This window comes from Delphinus delphis, chromosome 9, assembly GCF_949987515.2.
Source record: "Delphinus delphis chromosome 9, mDelDel1.2, whole genome shotgun sequence".
Taxonomy (NCBI): domain Eukaryota; kingdom Metazoa; phylum Chordata; class Mammalia; order Artiodactyla; family Delphinidae; genus Delphinus; species Delphinus delphis.
Genome location: NC_082691.1, coordinates 80,227,023 through 80,249,121, shown reverse-complemented (window position 1 = coordinate 80,249,121; position 22,099 = coordinate 80,227,023). Strand labels below are relative to the sequence as shown.

General features: G+C 41.3%; 1 protein-coding gene across 1 annotated transcript; it reads right to left on the bottom strand.

Annotated features, from left to right (window-relative positions):
* Positions 1–214: 214 nt before the first annotated feature.
* On the bottom strand, positions 215–8,020 carry LMOD2 (leiomodin 2). Its single transcript, XM_060019973.2, is given in 4 exon segments — positions 215–763; positions 1,285–1,557; positions 1,559–2,623; positions 7,692–8,020. Coding segments are annotated over 4 exon segments (1,638 nt in total). The 5' UTR covers positions 7,965–8,020; the 3' UTR covers positions 215–736.
* Between the last annotated feature and the right edge of the window lie 14,079 nt (positions 8,021–22,099).

The window sequence follows — 22,099 nt, the reverse complement described above, 5'->3', positions numbered from 1 at the left end:
AACTGTTTTTTTTTTTTTTTCTTCCAGAAATAGTTGGTTTTAATTATAAATGATTGAATGACTTCTGGGTACCTATCAGCCTTATGGAAATATGGGAGTGTCAGCTGCCATCCTGGGTCCAACATCCATGCATCTAAGATGATAATGGTCACTTTGGGGTCATTTCCCAAGCTTTTATCTCACTACCAAAAAGACTTTTAAGAAGGTTCTTGATTCCAGACCTTCAGAGATCACTGATCAGATTTTCTTAGACATGAGAAAACAAAGGCAAATGCTAAGGACCCAAACCTTTTGGGGGGGCTGAGAATGTAATATTTTTAATATTTAGCAAGGTTACAAACACACCTGACAGATGTGAATATCAATTTACAAAAAAAAATTAGTTTGTTTAAAAAAAAGAAACGAAAAACTTCAATCCAAATTTATTGGGATTACAAAAATAACAGCACATTTCATTAACTCATTACAGCTCAGAATTACCAACACAGCCAGAGCATGTTTAAATAAACTGCTTCTTGCCAATACAAATCTCATGACATAAAAAAGAAGTTTATTTTCATATTTACAGAAGAAACATGGTGATAGTTTCTTCAAATTCTCTTTGGAATTAATGGGTGAGGCTACTTTTAAAGTCGGAGAACATTTCAAATTAAAGAAGGTATTTTAGAAACATCTCACAATGCATTTTATCTAATACCACTGAATAATTCTGCATCCTCTTCTAAAGATCGGGTTTTTATCGCAGAGCTTCTGGAACTTCCACCTACAAAAATAGGGGATTTTCTTTCAATAAAAACAGTACAAATGATAAAGTGAAAAAAATATCTGTAGAGTATGTCTTTAGCAGTATTCTCCAGGAAGAACTCAGATATAGATTATTGCCCGTTGGTACTCAAATTTTATGTTATAAAGTAGGTTTTAAATCACTTGCAACTCTGTGGTAAAATTTTTGACAAGTGATGAATCTGTTCTGGAATGTAGATGATAATGCCCTGATTCTCTTATTAAGGAAATCGGGATTTTTTTTAGATTGAAGTATCTTAAGATGAGCCTGGCCCTTAAAAGACTGAGATGCCAAGGAGGTGGACCAGGCACATCTCTCAAATGGAAATGTGCTATCTGGTGACCTGCTTCTGAAGCTCCAAATTTGGTCGCCTGCTCTGGCATACTAAAACATTTAAAATATTGATTAAGTATTTGAAAGGCGACTTTGGTACCCTTGTGCGGTGGAGGCCGGCTCCTTTAGGAGGTCTGTGCCCCAGGGTCTGCCCTCGGGTTACTTACGCGCCTTAGCTGTCTCATGCTGCTGCCCCGAATAGCTTCCATGAGATTCTCATGAGCTGATCTCTGTGGGGTAGAAGGTCGGGAAGTGTCTTCCATTTTCTTCTCCTGCACTGACCTCAGGGAATTTCTAATTTCCTTTAGGTTACTGTTTGGCTGTTTCTTAGCCTTTTTCCCTTTTTTCTTTTTCTGTCCATTTTGTAAGGCCCGCTGGGCACTCTCCTGCTGTTTGATGACTTCTGCGATGTTCCGTGTGATGAGCTTCTTCTCTGGGGGCGGAGGGGGGTGGCGGTGGAGGAGGGGGGGGCGGCAGCCTTTGGGGAGGAAGAGGGGGCGGCGGAGGGGGTGGGGCCACCGGCGATGGAGGACGGCTCCTCACGCTTTGGACTTGCCTGGGGAGTTTGGGGGATGAGCGGGGAGAGTGCCTGGGGGATGCGTGAGGTGAAGAGCCGGGCGTCCCTCTTCGCCAGACTTTGGTCCTAAGGTTGGCTCCCCCATCGTACCCCTCCTGCTGCTTTTGCTCCTGCATCCGCTTCTGCCGCTGTTTATCCATGTTTCTGGTCAAGAGGCTGGTCATGCTCATTCTTGGTCCTGGGAGCTCGAAATGGTAACCCAGCCTCAGCAGCGTGGTGTTCTCCCTCAGCAGCTTGACGATCTCCATCTCCACCTGGCTGCCCATGATGTGCCTCTGGTTGTGGAAGCGCAGCTCGGTGAGCACGGTGTTGTGCTGCAGAGCCCTCATGATGGCCAGGATGCCCTTGCCCGTGATGAAGTTGGACTCGATGTTGACGCTGGTGATGTGGCGGTTGACTTGCAGCATTTCCGCAATGGCGGTGGCCACGCTGTCGTCGGCGTGCGTGTTGGCCAGACTGAAGGTCTTCACCACCGTGTTGGCCTTGAGGGCCTCCGCGAAACGGATGAGGGTCTGCGACGTGATGTTCTCGATATTGTTCAGATTGACTTCCGTGGTGTCAGGGTCGTTGTTTTTCATCTTTTCCAGAGCATCCTCGATCACCGTAGGGTTTCCACAGGGGTGGATGGCAGCCGGGGACTCTGTGTTCCTTCCGCTGTGGCCGTTGGTCAGATGTATGTTTTCAATTTGGCTTTTAAATGTCTCTGGCCTCGAGTTGTCAGAATTGACACTACCGTAATGTACAGATCCATTCATCCCTTTCTCATTTTCAATTGTTCTTTCCTCTCCTTCGCGGTCCTCTTCCTCCTCATCCTCGTCCTCGTCCTCATCCTCGGCCTCCTCTTCCGTATACACCTCTTCAGAAACCTCACTGTTACTTTCAGTAAAGATAAGCTCTTCCTCACTCTCCTCTTTGTCTTCTTCTGCAACCTAAAGAGCATGGTATCCTCATTAAGTTTGTCATTTCTAAGCACATTTTTAAAATTTACGAAAGTAACACATGGTTTTGCAATACATACATGGATCAAATCATCATGTTGTCCGCCTAAAACTCATACAATGTGATATGTCAGTTACATCTCAATAAACTTTTTTAAAAGTAACACACAGCAAATAACACGGAAGTATATAAGACAAAAAAGTTCATCTCCACCTTCTGAGCTCTCTAGTTTGGGTGACCAAGGTTAATATTTCCTTGCATAGCCCAACAGCTTTTTCTACAAACGTTTCTTTTGTTTTCTGCAAAATAAATATGCAGAATTCAGTTTATTGAATAAAAGTTTGCTATCATCTTACCAGTTGGAACAGATGTGTCAGAACTTCTGCTCTGGAAAGCCCTTGATAAAGTTTTTATTCTCTTGACTACCTCTTCTGAACTACTTGACTCCTAGTCTATTACAGTTTAGCAAATTCAACTGTCACTTAGGGAATCACCCCTCTGTCCTTCCTCATTTCTCCATCCCAAACATACGAGTGACAACGAAAATATACAACAGGTGCATGGGTTCCCTTTCTCAATGTTCAAAAATTCTTCCCCCAATTTGCCTCCTATAGCCTATGTGACAGGAGCCCAGAGCCCTCTGCCCCGTCCTGTCTCAGTGTAGACAGAGGCGGGGCATGTCCCTCTGGGGTAGAGCCTGGCACAGGGACTCAGAGACTCCACAGCGCCTGAAAGCTGAGGCTGTCTCTGTCCTTTCTCTGGGGAAAGAAGCCGAGGGGGCAGGGCTGCTTGTTCAGGGCAGCAGCAGGTCAAAACCCAGCTCTCTGCAGAAACTCAATCAGGTCACCCTTTTCAGCAAATCAGCTTGAAATCTCGCGTTATCACAGGGTTAAATGAGACAGGACTGCAGGAGACACGAGATGGGAAAGATAATCGCCCTTGGCACCAGCTAGATTCCAACCGTAATGTGGAACAGCAGAGAACAGTAGAAAATCTTGAAGCAAGCCACTGCCTCAGCCTGATGGTCTTAAATTAGTTACCAGGTGTTAATTCTGAGAGACTTTCAGGCAAACACAATTTCATCCCATCTTTGTCTTTCCTGTTTACAAGACTCTTTGTACTGAGAAGCTCAGGTGACCCCATCTCTCTTTTTCTTGCTACCTTTTCTGATAAAATAAAAATCTCGAACTTGCTGACAGAGTCCGATTTTCTCTAATGCGATCTTTTTAGTCCGTTATTTTCTCTAAAGTCCTGAGTCGCTTTCCTGTCCCCAAAGCCTTGATTCTTCCCTCCACACTGGAAATGTTTTTGACTCCAGGCCGAGGCGTATGGAATGAGCTTTGGAAAACACTGTGCTGGTCTCCAGGTTTGCTTGCCCAGTTGCTATCACAAAATAGCCTCCAGTTATCCACTTGCTTGGAGTAGCAGGCACCACGCGATGGCCTGGGGAAGGGGCCGCTCCTCGGTTGCCTCCTCCAGTCTTGATTTTTTACTCACTTATTCAGGAGGAGGAGGGAGAGTGATACAGTGTGTGTGTGTGTGCGTGTGCGTGTGCGTGTGTGTGTGTGTTGTAAGTATATGTTTTTAGCTGTTTCAGTATTTGGAAGAAAGGGACCTGTCACAAAATTCAAGGTATACTGCCTGTCATACCACCATTAAATTATAAACTCTAGTTTTTAAAAGAACTTTAGGCTTTATCTGCAAGAGATGTTTTCCCCTTAAATGTATCTGGAGAGGTCATATGCGAAACTGTTATCCAGCAATGAGTTGTCCTGTAACATCTAAATGACATTTCCTCCAGAAATGTCTCTGACACCTCCTTAAATTATCCTTGTGACGTGTTCCCACAGTGTTGTACTTCCTCCAATAAAGTACCTATTTAATGATTTGTCATTTTTCTCAAAAGACTGCTTGTGGGGTAAGGAGAAGGATCATGTCTGTTTTGTTCACCTCGCACAGCGCTCAGCACGTAGTAGGGACTCAATAACATTTGTTAACGGAATGGCTCTAAATTGACATTGGTTTTAACAGCCGCTGAGAGAAGGGACAAGGCCTAGGAGAAAAGTACTGATGGGGCTGGGGTCGGGGGAAGGTGACCGACCGTCCTGGTTTGCCCAGGACTGAAAGGTATCCCAGGAAGCAGCGTTTTTAGTTCTAAAATCTAGATAGTCCCAGACAATCTGAGATGGTTAGTCATCCTGGGTGGGGGACATCTAAGAGAAGAACAGCAGAAGGGAGAAAGGTGTCTAGAGGGGGAGGAAGGAGGATATAAAAACAATCATTGCCTAGTCTCAAAATTATTCTGGCATTTGTACTGACTGCACTGTTCCAGATCACCTATCTGCCACTGCTCTGTAGTTAACCCAGATCCTTGCAGGAATATAGGGGTGGGAAGATGGAGGGGGGGCATGAGGTGCTGGGGGGCGATGTTGGTACACTTAGGCCATAGATTAGGCAAAAAGAAGAGGGTGTCTAACCATTTCTCCTCATTACCTCCCTGGCACCATTACATGAAAAAGGAGGCTTGGTTCCATTCTGGTTCTGGTTCTATGCATAAAGAGCGGGTTGATCTTAGACAAATCACTAAACCTCTGTGGAGAGGAGTCTCAAAGAAACTGCAGTAGAGTTGAGTGGTTCTCAAACCAGTGTGTGTCATAACCACCCAGAGGGCTTGTGAGGCCACAGTGCTGGGCCCCATTCCCAGAGCTGCTCATTCAGCAGGTCTGGGGGAGTCCTAGAATTAGGAGTTCTGAGAAGATCCCAGGTGATGCTGATATACCCACATTCTGAGAATCACAGTCTTTGTGCCAACAGAACTTGGTTTGAATTTCAGCTAGACGCTGTTTATCTCAAATGAGTTTCTTCACCTCTCCTAGTCTCAGTTCTCATGTCCAGAAGGTAAGAATTCAATGAAATAAAATGAACGTACACATTGGCACCTATGCCTGAAGCCCGGCAGACACTCAAGCTAGGGGAACTACATCTTTGGGTCGGCAAGGCCCCTTGGAGCTGTTTAATGCAGGATAAGTTTGTGTGAGTCCAGCTGGGCAGAGGCTGTCATTCCCTAGGGGTTGAACAGGATTTTCATAAGCGTTTACAGAGCCAGGAGGAGCCTAATAATTGTCTCCTTCTCATGGTCCGTACCGGGCTGCTCTTCGCTTACGCTGCCGTCCCCCTCCCCCTCCTACCCACCAGTCAGCTGCTTTGAGCTTTTTCCTGGAGTGGAAATGGATCGACACCCTCCACTGGCAAGCTTCTGCTCAGCGCTCCTTGTGACTCCAGAGACAACTAGCCAGCAGGGAAAGGGTAGCGGGAGAAAAGTTAACTAGCTGAGAAAGGAATCAAAGTTCATCAACATAAAGCCTCTCTAATTGAGCTGATAAGCTATTGGCAGGGATCAGGGATCAGCAAAACCTTTGGCAGGAGCTAGTGGGTTTCATCAACAGCTGACAACAGGCTTTGCCCTTTGTTTTCCACTGATCTCAAGACATTATGCCATTAAAATGCCTTTGCTTGGTCATTGCTCCAATGGCTATCTGTCCTGGACATTATGAGGCAATTTTAATCTTTTTATTAAGGAACATCTTTAAGAACTGTTAGGAAAATGTCATACTTATATTTGATCAGATTTTGGACACACATTTCCACATCAGAAAAAAAAGAAAAAAAAGACCTCTGAAAATCATGGTTGTGGAAGAACTGACCAACCCCAATCCTGGCCCATCATGTGTATCCTCCCTTCTCACCACCACCCCACTCCTTCAGCCCCTCATTGCAGGCGGCCACCGTGGCCTTGGCAGCTCCTGGCCTGATCCCAGTGGCCCTTCCTGCGATGATTGACATGGACAAGACTCACACATATCTTGCTAAAAATGTGGCCAACACACCCTATCATCAAGATCATCTAACAGCGCCTAGATTAGTACCATGGAAGTCTCGCCATTGGCTTTGGGCCATTTTGATTTGAGATGATTCCAGTGGAGCACAGAGGTATTAAACTGTTGCTCCTGACCAGTGTTCTTCCACAAATTCAGGAATTTGTTATTTTGACATTCTTATTGTCATTACTACAATATTTTCCCAGAGCCTAGTTTTTTGAACTTCCTTCTGTGAATGATTCATTTGGCAAATTCAAAGTAACTGTTTACAGGTCAGAGAACAAGAGCTTAATAAGTCTGACCTCTAATATAAGCACATTTCCTGGCCTTAGAATCACCATTATAAAATAGAACAGAATCTTAGAGATCATCTACGCAGGCATGCTTAACTTGGGTCCTTAGATGGGTTTCAGGATGTGTGTCATCATTTTGAAATTCTATGTAAAATTTGTGTATGTTTACACAAGCACACGTTCATTTTCTTTAGAAGGTCCATAAGTTATCAAAATCTCAAAAGGGTGTTTGATTCACAAAAGAAACACTGGATCCAATGTCCTCCATCGACAGATGGGAAAAAGAACCCTGCAGAAGCGACTATCTGTTTAAGATCTTAAAAGTTAGGCACAGAGCAGGGAGTAGAAATAAGGTCCCCTGACTCTCTGCCCCATATACTTCTCACCACCCCACACTTCCTGTTGTTGGAAAAAAAAGAATTATTTTTACTATAGTCACCATCACAGTCCAAGCAACCAGAGTACACCCTTTCGTCTTTATAGAAGAGAATAAATTTAGTTAACCACTATCTATACACACACACACATATCTATACACATATATAAATACATCTACATTTCTATTATGCCGCATCCCCAACTTATAACTCAAATGAGACTTATGTTTGGCAAAATATTTAAACCCATGCTTTGCTTGTGAATTATTTTCTTCTTGAAGATCTCATCCTTGTCAATCATGGGACCCCAACTAAGAATTTTACATATAATCCATTGGGTGGCCATAAAAGTTAGATGACTATTTCAGCCTGAGAAGATTTTCAATAGCAGCTACAAGTGGGTTATAAGAAAAGAAAAGTGAGGAGGGCTGAAAAGTTAGAAAAAACAGCTTCCTGGGTTCGGGGTAGGGCCGTGGGAGCAGCTAAAGAAAGAAAAATCTGAGAGCCTACCTTTCCACACTCCCCCAGCCTCTCCTGCTCCAAGAGTTTCTGGGACTCCTTTTCCCAGTAGGCCATCAGTGCCTCTCTGCTGAATGTCCCCGTGGGTGTTTTCTCGGTCAGGCTCTTTTGCCTCATCCCCACGGGAAGGCTGCGATCAGGTTCAATATCTTCCAGCTCCCTCTCTAGCTCCTTCAGCTCCTCGGCTGTCAGGGAAGCCAGGAGTTCATCCTCATCGATGGATTCGTATTTGCTAAGTCCTCTCCTGTAGCCGAAGGTAGACATAGTCCCTGCTCTGTCAGACCCACAAGGAGCTCGGAGCACGAGGCATTCAAGGCAGCCAGCAGCAGGCAGGGGAAACAAGTGGGTAGGCTGGTTAGCAACTGGTGCCTGGAGTGCCTGCGATAGCCTTTTAAGAGTGGTGGTACAGGCTGTGACAATGCAGAGAGGGGTGAAGACATAGGCTGTTTTAAGCATCAGACGTCAGCTAGACATTTGAACACAAAGAATGTCACATCGGTGGTGGATGGAGGTCTCGGAACCAGTGGGGATTATTCACATACTGGCCAGGGACATATTTAGCTGAGCCTGATAGCTCATGAGGACAGGCAGACAGTGCTTCAGATAGGGAGTAGCCCAGTTCTTGCTTTGTATTCAGACAACAAGGGGGTAACATTTATTTTGAAAATGCCTCGTTACCACCACCACTGTCATAAAAAGATTCTTTCCTTATAATCTCCCAGGATAAGAAATGACTGCACATCCCTCTAGTTATTCTGGTTCTCCTAAAAACATACTGTGGGTGGCGTTGATGGGAACAGAAGGCTATAATAATATAGCACTTTCCTATTTACCTTGCATTTTGCAGTTTGCAAAGCACTTGAATGTAATTTTCCTGATCATAAGTCCTGTGAGATGACTTCCATTATCCTCCTTTACAGATTTTGGCAACTGAAGCTCTGAGAAATTAAGTGAAAAAGTTGGACAGCTAGAAGAAGAGATGTAGCTCTCTCCTCTGCACAAAATGGCTTCCTTCTTCTCACCCCTGAATATTAGTAAACAGCTAGATTTGCAACTAAAACTCCAAAAAGACAAATAATAATACTGGGTGTGATTTATTAAGGACTGACACTGTGCCAGCCTAGTGCTGAGCATTTTATACATTTTATCTCATTTAATCCCACAGTCCTGGAAGGTGTACACTATTACCCATATTTTACTAGTACAGATTCAGAGAGGTTAAGTAACTAGCCCATGACCACAGAGCTAAGAAGTGGTGGAGCTAGAAATTTGCAACTAGATTTGCATCTGGGTTGAAAACTGAAGAGATGCTAATTTGAAATTATATATGTGCCCATTTTCTTATGAATGTGATGAAATATATACATAGTTTACAGGGCTTCATAAATATATCATTTTAGCATAGAGATATAGAAACATCGGTTAAAATGTATCTGCACAGAAATATACATTTATCAACACAAGTATAATTATGCTATTTTGTTTATGCATTCAGCAGTCGGTGAATATTTGGGTTGTTTCCAGGTTTGGGTAGTTATAAATAATGTTGCTATGAACACTTAATGTGAAAGTCTTTGTGTAGACATGTGTTTTCATTTCTCTTGGGTAGGTATGCAGTAGTGGAGCTGCTGAGTTATACGGTAAATTTACGTTTAACTTTTCATGAAACTAATTATTTTCCAAAACCGCTGCACCAATTTACTTTCCCACCAGCAATGATGAGAGTTCCAGTTTCTCCACATTCTAATTTGTCATTGCTCTTCTTTCTGATTATAGCTATTTTAGTGCCTGTGAAATGGTAGCTCATTATAGTTTTAAATTTCGTTCCTCAAATAACTAATGGCACTGAGCACCATTTCATGTGTTTATTGGTCATCTTGTATCTACTTTGGTAAAATATTCATTCAAATCTTATGCTCAGTTTTAAATTGGATTATCTTCTTATTACTGAGTTATGAGAGTTCTTTGTATATTCTGTACTTTATCAGATATATGATTTGCAGATTTTTCTCCCATTCTGTGAATTGTCTGTTGGTCTTTTGAAAAGCAAATGTTTTTAATTTTGATGACGTCTAGTTTCTCAATTTCTTCTTCTATTGCTTGAGCTTTTGGTATTATAACTAAGGAATCTTTTCCTAACACAAGGTCTGAGAGACTAACTCTTATGTTTTCTTCTAAGTTTTATAGTTTTTGATTTTTATATTTAAGTCTATTACTCATTTTGACTTAATATTTGCATATATGTAAGGTGATGGTCTAAATTCATCTTTGTGTATACAGATGTCCAATTGTCTTCGTTTTTTTTTTTTTTTTTTTTTTTTTTGAGGACTAGGCCTTCTCCTATTGAATTGCACTGGTGCCTTTGTGGAAAACTAATTGGCCACAAATGTAAGGGTTTATTTCTGGTCAGTCAATTATGTTCTATAGATCTGTAAGTCTATTTTCTTATGACAATACCACCTAGGCATAATTACTATAGCTTTGTAGTGTGTATTGAAGCCAGAAAGTGCAAGTCCTCCAACTTTTTTTTTTTTTTGCAAGAATGTTTTGGCTAACTAGTTATGACCTTAACTCATTGTGGTAGTCTGCCTCCCAAAATAACTATGACTCTTTTCAATGATACTAGTGAGAGAGATGATTATGATATTAGAAATGATGAGTTCATTGATTTTTTTGTGGCTTCTAGCATATACCTTTGTGTAGCCTTAGTGGTGACACATCTTTTTAATGTGAAAATGGGTTTGATTTTTGGAAATGACATCAAATTATTATATCCAAATCTGGTGAATGAGTTATTTGGCTGAATAATGACATTTTAGGTTAAAAAATGATGATTACAACTATGTAAAAACCTATGTGTTTTTTGGAAAAAAAGATGAAAAAATACATTAAAATAATAGTACAGGTTCATTTCTTCAACAATTTTGTATTAGGCCCATATGCTATGTTGACCAGTATACAAATTTAGAGAGATGCAATTATGTACCAAAAAATGAAATTGTGTTTTATTCTTTCTCTCGTGTTTATAACTTTTCTGTAATATTTCAGTATTATTTTTATTCGACAACTTATTGAACATACACTGTGTGTCAGATTCTAATTTAAGAGCTGGAGTTAGAGCACTGAAGAAAAACAGCAAAGTCCCTTCCTTTGTGGAGTTTATAGTCTTGTTGGGGGAGACAGACAATATGTAAATAAACAAGTAAATACAGAACATATCAGACAGAAGCTCAATGGAGAGAAATAAATCAGGGTAAATGGGAAGGAAGAAGATTGTGAGAGTAATATTTCATGTAGGAAAGATCTCTGTTTTAATATGGTGACATATGAGCACAGACCTGGAGAAGTGAGGGCTTGATGCAGATTATAATACACAACTAACGTGACTATAAACTAATGACTCAGATATCCTTGGAATCACAGATTCTCAGCTTTTTAAGGGACTTTGAAACACATCAATCCCCCATCACTTCTATAAATGGTCATCTAGTGTTTGCTTGAACACTTTCAGTGAAAATTGTACATTACCAAAAATTCACTCCACTGTAGGATGGCTCAAATCACTAGAAAATTCTTTTTTCTATTGTGTCGAAACTGATCTCTTGAAAAATCACTACACATATATTTTAGTCTTCTCATTGGAACAACCAAGAATAAATATGGTCTCATGTGAGTTTCTTCTTCCAAATCTTGGGTGGCCCATGAATGACTCTGAAAATAGCTCTGGAAGAGGAGACATTAAAGTGTTCTTCTCTGTGCCAGCATCACTGAAAAGAATTATGGCCTCTCAAGACACTACCTTAAGAACAATGGTCATTCAGATATTCTATATATATGTTACAAATCACTCTGATTACGATAATAATCACAACTCCTGGATGAGCTTAGTTCACTGGATCCCTCTTTACGTTTTCTCCAGAAACTTTAAATCCATTGGATAAAATTCTGCTGAGTAATTAAACATCACTGCCTAACCCTGGCCAGACCTAAGTATGATGAATAATTCAGATTTCTTTGCAACCTTGTCTACACTGAGGGAAAAAATTCCCATTCATGTGTGCTCCTAGCACCAGCATTTTCTGTTTTGGGATTTTTACCTGATCACACTGTGTTTTTGAGTAGAATTGCTTTTTAGAGTCCACAATACTATAAGCCATCTGAAGATTTGCATTTTCTCTTTAAAAAATTCTCTATCTTGGAGAGAATTCTTTTCATGCTTCTTGATTGTCAATCTGATACACACTATTTCCCAGGACATCAGCAATTCCCTTTTTGGTGAAAACAGTTTTTTTTTTTCTTTCAACCTTTTTTTCCCTTTAGTTTCCTCTCAAAAATGCTATTATTTGTTTCTTTACTCAACACCCATTTACCAAATACCTGCTGTGTGGCTAGGTACCGTGCTGGAAGCTAGGATTCTAAACAGATAAATAGAAATTGATCTAGTCCCTGCCCTCAGGAGCTCATACTCCCGGGAGAGAGGCAGACAGCTGACAGTAACACAGTGCAGTGACAGCTTCGCCAAGGTGCTAGCAAGACAAGAGCCGTGGAATAAATACAGATGGAGAAGCAAGGCAGCCCACATGGCTGCAGTCAGAGAAGGCACAGGAGCCCTAAAGAGATTTCCTGGCAGAGAGAGCAGCCTCCGGAGCAAACACAAAGGAGTATGAAAACAAAAACGTAACAAAAACAGGGCATTCTTTGGTATAGAGGTGGGGAGGAGGTATAGAGCTAGGCAGAAACTCGCCTCCCCTGCAACTCTTTTTTTTTTTTTTGTAGCCACCACCGTCGTGTCTGGCACCTGGTAGATGCATATCGATGTTGACTATTTTTTGTTTGAAGGGCCAGGTCAACGAGTTTGGGACTTTATTATTGTCTAAAGTTAAGTGGAAAAATTCTCTAACATTATCCCATAGCCAGAATTTGCCTTCTTAAATACAGGCAACAGTTCATCAGCAAGTGTCTTCGTGTTAACGAAGACTCAACAACAGCAAAACTCATCAGCATCTCCAAAAATCAGCACGGCTAGACCTGCCAGCACACCTGGTATTTCAATAAATAATATTTTTAGGCAGCGATCAGAGACCTCCTAACTCCACTTGTAAGTAATAACTACTTCAGCCTAATGCTCGGCAAGGCGGGAGACCCTCTCCCTAAAGGTGAGTTTCTTGGCTTGTACTTTTGGCTCTTAATGTTCAGAAATGCTGAAAGTTCCTATCAATACGTTTTCTTTAATAATCCCCACATTTCAGGAAGAATTTGGTAATTTCAGGAATTGTTCGTATTTCAAAATGTTTTGGGCAAACTAGTATATATAGGATGGATAAACAACAAGGTCCTACTGTATCGCACAGGGAGCTATATTCAATGTCCTATAACAAAGCCTAATGGAAAAGAAAAAAAACTGTATAGGCGTTTCTTATCTATAACCACAAAGCAGAGTTAAGTGAATGTATTGCAGGAGCACATTTATAAAACTTGCATTTCCCCTGGTCCTCGGCTTTGTTCTGCCGTAGGCACTTGTCACTCACAGATTTCATATATGTAGTTTCAATGATTTGAAAGTATCCCAAAGGGCCAAGATTTATAATGACATGTCATTTTACTGAGCTAAAATCTGTGTCCTCAAGTTCAAGAATGATTTATGAAACTACCAAGATAAACTTCATCTGGGGGTGTCACCGGCACCAAAAACTCGACTTGCTCCAAATATGATTTCTCTCTTTCCACCTTCCCCCCGCCCACCCCGAAGTCTTTCACATTTCTGAAAACGGTATCCTCATCCATCCAGTTGTGGAGGCTGTGTGTCACCTTCTCTCACCAACATTGTCATATTCGGTCCCAAGCTCTTGAATCCTACCTCGTGTGTGACCACTCCCCTGGTCCCAACTTGAGTCTAAGCTCCTGTCCTCATTTTCTCTGATGACTGAAAGTTTTCCCTTTACCACAATATAGCCAGAGTAATTTTTTGAAAACGCAAATCTCAACAAGTCATTCTCGGCCTAAGACCCTCGAATGGCTTCCATTGTCCTTCAGAGAGAATCTTTCACGGTGCCCTCTGGCCGCTCCAGGATCAGGCCCTGCCCACCTCTCCAGCCTCAACTTGGGTTGCTTTCTCCAACCCTCACCCTCAGCCAAGCTGGGCTTCTGAACTCCAGGCTGGCTCCTTCTCCAAGCCACTGCGCATGCCCTCCCCTCTCCTGCAAGGCCGACGCGTCTTCCTCCTTGCTCTTAAGTAACACTCCCGAGAGGAGGCCTCTCCCGAGGCCAGCTTAGTTCTCCCAACTGCCACAGAACTCTATTCCAGGGGCTTCCCTGGTGGCGCAGTGGTTGAGAATCTGCCTGCTAATGCAGGGGACATGGGTTCGAGCCCAGTTCTGGGAAGATCCCACATGCCACGGAGCATCTAGGCCCATGAGCCACAACTACTGAGCCTGCGCATCTGGAGCCTGTGCTCCGCAACAAGAGAGGCCGCGACAGTGAGAGGCCCGCGCACTGCGATGAAGAGTGGCCCCCGCTTGCCACAACTAGAGAAAGCCCTCGCACAGAAATGAAGACCCAACACAGCAAAAATAAATAAATTAATTAATAAACTCCTACCCCCAACATCTAAAAAAAAAAAAAGTTAGCCATTCTTATAAAAACAAAACAAAACCAAAAAAACTCCATTCCATGCAGCATCCCACTTGGGATTGCTTCATATGAAATCGTCTTCACAGGAAAGGCGTTTTCTCCCAAGGAAGGAACCATGTCTGCGCATTCACCGTCCCCAAGGCCTAGCATAGTTCTCAGGTGTTCAGGAAGTACGTTTAAAAAAATACAAAGCCCAGAGGGTTTGCAGTGTAGGCAGGGGTAGACCCGGGTCTTATAGAGCCTGGAGATTTTACAGTGTGGGAGGCTTCTTTAAGAATAATAATAAAAACATTTAAATACAAGATTAGTTATGAGGCTGTATATAAACACACTGATAGAATCACGACAAACTACTAGATCTTAGGTGATTCGAGCTTTCTGCTTCTGAAGCAGCTCATGAAGTGCTTATGGAGAAATGCTACCTAATTATAACCTGGATTCTCGGCTGTCCCACCCTGCTCCCAACACTCCACTACTCCTGGGACCACCAACAGCCACAAGGGCCCAGAAGCTCCTGCTTCATGATCAGTCTGCCTCTGAGTGTGGCCCCCAGACTGACAAATTAGCCCAACTGGTCACTATGTGTTCATATCTCGTGAAGCCATTTTTGTTCATTTCATGGATGCCTTTCTTACTTAAATTGTCCTCAACTGGCTGATGAGGAAGCACAAAAATCTATGCCACAGGGTCACTTGCAAGATTGGGAAACTGGAAATTCTCTTATTTTCACAAATGTCAACTGTCTATCCACTGTTAACAGTCATTCCTAACTTTTTCTTTCTTTCTTTCTTTCTTTAAGGCTTAGCTCATCTCTCTCATTGTACAGGTGCCAGGTTGCTTCCTGAACCAGATCTAACCTGTTTCTCACTTAGGCAGAAGCATTTGGGTTTTCAACATTTCCTGCAGATGGTTGGTCCTAAAGCTGCTGTACCAATGCAATGACCCCTAAGGAAGTTAAGCTTCCGACTTCACTCAGTCTGCTGGGAGCTTCTCAGATTAGCTGGAGACAGGCTCCTGGGGGAATGTCAGGCAAAGGTCAGCCTCAGCACAGACAACAACAAGGCAGGCCACGGGGATCAGATGAGAGCTGGCAATACCCTTATCAAGTCTTCTCTCTCTCGGGCTTGGCCGCCAAGCCAGTCTCCCAGCAATGCCAGCCTGTGGTCATGAGCGTGAGTCAAATTTAAAATTATTAGAGCTATTTATAACAATAATATCTTGCAACTGTATAATTTATAGTTTACAAAATTCAATGTGCCAGGTAGTCTAACATAGCAATCCGATCTCCTTTTAAAAAATTGTGTGTAGCTGACACTTACTGCGTGCGAGGCAACACTCGATGAAAGAGACACTATGCCTTTCATTTTACAAAGGGTGAAAATAGGTTCTGAAGTTCTGAGAGGTTAAAAATTCCCTTTAAGCATACCCAGCTAGGAAGTGATAATTAGTGTTATGTTCTGTAAGTCCAAGCTGCTTCTCATACTGAGATTTGCTAGTTTGTCATTTCCAAATGTACCATAATAGAAGACAGATGGGATGAAAGACAGAAATTTGTTAACAGCACAGATAATGCTTTCCCTCGCGTGGAGTAGGTTCAAGTATCTTTTGCTGAACTAATTCAAACATGTGAAAATGAGCCCCATGCAAGTAAATGGAAAGGTAAACTGATAATGTTAAAATTGTAAAGACAAAAAAATGGTTTGCAGAAAAATACAATAGTGAGGAAAGAAAAGCTGAATTTCCTCAATCAGGTTTTCCAGCTTATAACACAGGTCATAAAAATGGAATTCCACTTATGGAACCGGGAGCAGATTTGATATATATTATATGATGTTCTAATAAAGGGAATTTTACTTGGGGCGTGCTGGAAGTTCTGAGGCTTTCCTTCATTTCATCAACTAGTTTAGTTGTAACCCTGGGTGTTGATATGACAGTTTTAGAAGGTTTGCTCACTGTGTATTAGGAAGAATGATGTGGAGGGTCGGCACCCAAGACCACCCAAGACTTGGATCTGTGCCCCGGGAGGGCTCCCTCCTCTAAGCATGACATTTTCCCATTTAAGCATGACAATATTCAGATTTCTGCCATAAAACCAAGGTTCTCGAGGCTTGCAACTCTGGCACTGGCATGGCCACTATGTAACAATAATAATGAGAGCTTGAGTTTCACATGCACTTACTCTGTGTTGGATTTGGTGTTTTTACACTTATCATGTCTCGTTCAAAATCAAGCAGCCAATAATTAGTGGAGCCTGGTTCAAACTGAGGCCAGAAAGGTCTGTTTGACTACAAAGTATATGTTCTTACCTCCTACATTATATACGACTGTAGTAATATGCCACACTATAATGCATGCATGTCTGTATGTACACTAGATGCGGATATGTCATATATATATATGTGCATACATGTGTGTCTGAAAGTATGGATATATGCATGTGGTGTTTGATTTTGTCTCGTAAATAACTACCACTCCAGTCCTGAAGGGCAGTGGTAACTGAAAGGGCAGAACAGCTGAGATCCCACTGTGAAAAGGGGCTAGGAAGGTAAATTCAGTGTCAAAGTCCAGGAATCTGGGGACTCGGTGCGCCCAGTGTTGGGACAGTCAATGCTTGAGAGCTGGTGTCTGGTTACTGAGCTTTTTCATTGGCAAATTTATCCAGAAAATCAAAGGCACTGTCTTTTCGCACAGACTCACAGTTCCTCACTGACCTTTCCTTCCACAGTTCCCCTGTGTTCTTGAGATCCACAGCCTTTTGAAAGTTTACCTTCTCTGATTTCCCCTGGAATGCCGTCCCTCCCCCCATTTCTGCTTGTTTTCCTTTCCACTGAACGCCCAGGGAATCAGAGCTAGTTTTCATGAGTGTTACAAAGGACCCATCCCACGATAACATGATTCTTGTCAAGGTATGCCCTCAATGGGACAGGAAAGCTTCATTTTTAGCTGTCCAATCTGTATGTTTTTGTGTGTTTTGTAAACAATAATAATAGTAATGGTAATAATAAAAGGTGGGGAAGTGATATTACAACCAGCACGAAAATGTCAGAGGTCGGCAGAGCAGCCTGCGTTTGTTTGTGTTTGAGAGCCAGTGAGATTGGTGCACGCAGCAAGCACGGTGCTGCCCTTGAATGCTGTGTCCTCATCTGCTTTTAATGGTCTTATCAGCAGAGCAAAACTAATGAATCATGTGCTGCCAGCACAAGAACCAAGTGCTTTCCTCTGAGCCAGATGATTCCACTGTTTAGCTGGGCGACCTCAGCGAGGTTGTAACCATGGTACCACCTGTCAGTGAGAGGCATGCTCTTCTTATTGTGTTTTTGTTTTTTTTAAGTGATGTATTCAGATGTAGTTCACATATCATAAAATTCACTCAACTTTAAGTGTAAAGTTCAATGATTATTTTCAGTACATTTACCAAGTTGTGCAACCATCACCACCATAGAATTTTAGAACATTTCCAGTACCCCCAAAGATCCCTGTGCCCACTTGCAGTCACCCTTTGTTCCTACCCCCCGAGCACCAGGCAACCGCTCATCTGTTTTCTGTCTCTATGTACTTGCCTTGGCTGGACATTTTATATAAATGGAATCTCGAAATAGTGTTCTTTTGTGTCTGGCTTCTTTCACTCAACCTAATGCTTTTGAGATTTGTCCATGTTGTAGCATGTTGCTGAATAGTAATCCATTGTGTAGATTGGCCATACTGTGTTTAGCCATTCACAGTTGATGGGCGTTTGCGTTGTTTCCACTTTTTGACTATTCTGAACAATGCTCTCCTAATCTGTACTAAAAATGATGGGGTGGAAAAGACTTGGGATTTGGAGGCAGGAGTCCCAGACTGCATCCTAGCTCTGGCATTTACTACCTTGGTTAACTGTAAAAAATGATTTCCTTATCTGTAGAGTAGAGTTCATGAACTCCTTTCCTGTCCTCTCCTACAGCAATTGTAAGAATCAAGTGGGATGATGTATGTGAAATGCTTTGTGAGCTGTAAAACACAGGACATATGAAAGGCATTGTTATTGAAGTACTCTTGCTAGAACGTATTAAAATGAACTAGATTTCTCTCGAAATTCTTTCCACATTCATAGAACAAATGATCTGTAGGAAATAACTACCCTTTTCCTTCTATAGACTTGGGGTTCTCACCATCTTTCCCTTACCAAACCCTGTCATTTAGAAAGGTTTTAGAATTATTCTACCTCTCTTAAATTTACTTGTATTTTAAACTCTATTTTTGATTGTCAAATAAAAGTCTTTTTTTCCTGTTGAAGAGAGGATCTTCAGATTTCCTAGAGTCACTATAGGAAGTTGGACTCTGTACAGTTGCAGTTCAAATTTAATCAGGTCAACCTCCAACCCGTAGATTCAATTTTGCCTCTTGGGTACCTCAGGTGATTGTGAAGGTCAGGCCCCCAATAAGGGAGGTGGGGACAGAGTTGAGTCCAGTTGAGGGGCTTCCAATGAGTTAAAGTCTAAGCAAATGTTTCCATCCTCCAGTCAAAGGTGATTAAAATTGTCACTTCATTGAAACAATATTAAACCAATTGGTGTAACTAGATTGTGAGGACTATTCAAACATTCAGGAACATAGACTGTTGACTACTAAATGTCACGTCTAGTTATTTGACTTCCACAAAGCATGAAAAAGAGTTTCTCTGAGAAGCCAGTTCAGACTTTGCTTCAAACAGAAAGAACCGGATACTGGTATCTCACACCCACTCAATCCCCAAGTAAGTATCACATCTATCACCATCCACACTTTCTACCTTATCCAACACTATGGGCTGCTTCCAAGAAGTTTTATCTTAAATCTCATTGGGACATCCTGGGATGAAAGACTTCCAAGGCAAGAGAAATGGCTGTCCGTCATTTACTAGAATCTGAAAGCAACAGAACATGAGCACCCATCCAGTACCTCTGGTGGAATTCCTTGGTCAATACGACATTAGAACTCAGGCGTTCCCAGTACCCAGATTCAGATTACTAGACTGTCTCCTTCCAAAAACAGCAAATCCCCAGACATTTTTAGCATTCCCTGAGATTACACAACACAGGCCATTGAGGTCAAATAAGTCTGTTCCTTCTACACATCTTCTCCCCCGAGAAGCCCTTTCTTCCCTTTTAACGATTGATGATTGGGGCTTTACTAAGCAACAGCAGATGTGGGGTTTTATGCGCTAGGGGCAATTCTCTGCTGTTTTCATTCTGTGCATTTTCTCAAGGTATTTACAGATGATAGTGAGATGCCATCTATATCTCTAACATTATTATTTTTTCATATTTTCCCATTTAAGCATGACAGTCTTCAGACTTGTGCCATAAGACCAAGGTTCTTGAGGCTTGCAACTCGCACTGGCATGGCCACTATGTAACAATAATAATGAGAGCTTGAGTTTCACATGCACTTACTCTGTGTTGGATTTGGTGTTTTTACACTTATCATGTCTCGTTCAAAGTCAAGCAGCCAATAATTAGTGGAGCCTGGTTCAAACTAAGGCCAGAAAGTTCTGTTTGACTACAAAGTATATGTCCTTACCTACTACATTATATACGACTGTAGTAATATGCCACACTATAATGCATGCATGTATGTATGTATACTAGATGCGGATATGTCATATATATATATGTGCATACATGTGTGTCTGAAAGTATGGATATATGCATGTGGTGTTTGATTTTGTCTCGTAAATAACTTGAAGCAGATTAGAGGTTTTTTTGCATTCTAAATAATTTCTGATTGGAAGGTGCCTATATACATAAGAGTAATATGACTTGAACCTAAAATTTCGGTAGGAACGTCTAATAAAAGGTCGAGGTTTAAGTGTGTTCTCTACGTCATAAAAGACTCCACCTTTCTTGGGTAGTTTCCATGTTGTCTCACCCCTATGCACTGACTTTTCAAAAACCTGCATCAAAGGGAGTGTTATCTATGAACATTTGCTGTACCACATTTACACAACTGTTTTCACATCTTCTGCGTTGCCATCTTGTGCATGGAAACATGTCCTGTAATTATCTAAAATGATTAAACCATATTCTTCAAGTGGCACTTATTTTCAATGTGCTTATGAAATTATTGTGAGTCAGAAATGGAAATACTATTTAAAGATCGCCTACTGAAAAACTAAACAAAACACACACAAATGAGAAGCCATATCTGCTTCTTTCCAACCAGAGACCCTGTATGATACAAACAAAATCCACAGTCACCAAAACAGCCATGATCATCTTGGCAGCCTGGGAAGATGTCATCAAAACTCTATCATGTTGATTAAACATGATAGTGGTTAAACAGGCACCACTGTAGAATGTTTGGCTTCTCCTGAGGCTCACTGGGGGGGAGCAGCTGTTGCCCTCTCCCAGATAAAGTGACATATTCTAGGAGAAACAGAGTCCTAATTAGCTGTAAATTACTTCTCTTACCATCCAGCCCACCCCAAAACAAAAACACTGCTAGAAATTTTCAAAATGTGATAAGAAAAAGACCCAATCCATTTTGGATATAGTGATTGACTCAGTTTCATAGGATATATTTTTCTCCTGCTTCACAAACACCAAAAGAGCCACTTTCAACCCATAGCCTGTGCAGTGAATTCATATCCTTACCTTCAAGTGTTTCTTGAATATATTTACATAAAACACATTAAAGCCAATGTCAAACTTTTGCGTACTAGAGTTTATTTAATATCTGAAGTATCCTGAACGTATTTATACAATAATACGTTAAATATCAAAGTTTTAGTTTATTTAATATCTGAAGTATCTTATGGCACACTTACGTCCTTATTTTAAAAATTTATTTAGAGCAATATTTATAGGTAACAATGTATTTTAGCCACAAGTAGGAGAGCAACAGAGGAATCATGAAATCCCATACACAAAACATTATAGTTCTATTTAAATACATTAGAGCTTAATCTATAGGAAAATATATTCTTTAGGGAATAAAAGCTGTTAAAACTATAGCTCTAATTATACAGTTTTTTTTCATACCTATAACTAGAGCTAAATACAATTTGAAAAGTTCATAAACCAGCGAGGTATTACTATTGAAAGAATACAATAACCCTTAAGATAAAAATAAGAAAAATCTAAGAAGAATGAGTCTAAGTAATTACATTATAAAGCTATATAACCAATTCAGAGACTCAAAACTATCATTTTACCATGAGGTCACTGATTACTTTTGTCTGGCTCTCATATGACATTCGCTCCTTCAGTATATTCAACAAGTAATTTTTGCACTTTCTCTATGCTCTTAGGGAATGTGTTTGGCCCTAAGAAAACACTGCAAAACAAATCTGCCCTCATAGAGCTTACAGTCTAGTAGGGCAGACAGATGGGGAACATAGGCTCCTGTAATACAGCATGAGAAGAGCAGTTCTGGGGCCTCCCACCCTAGAGGAAAGAACATTTAAACTGAGACCTGTAGGATAAAGGATGGAGCGGGGAAGAAGGAGATGGAAAAAGGATTCCAGGCAGAAGAAGTAGAACATGCAAAAACCCTGAGGTACAAGAGAGTATGGTTTCTTCTATAACAGTGGTTCCCAAATAAAAGACCTCAGAGACTTGTCGGGACAGAATGAAATTTTCACTCATCAATGGGAAAATGAAGACCAAACTGTAAGTCTTTTCAAAGCTAAAGTCCTTCAATTCGTTTTTTTTAGATTTTTAAAACATTTTATTTACGTATGTATTTATTTTTTGGCTGTGCTGTGCGGCATACAGAGTTCTTAGTTCCCCAACCAGGGAATGAACCCGTGA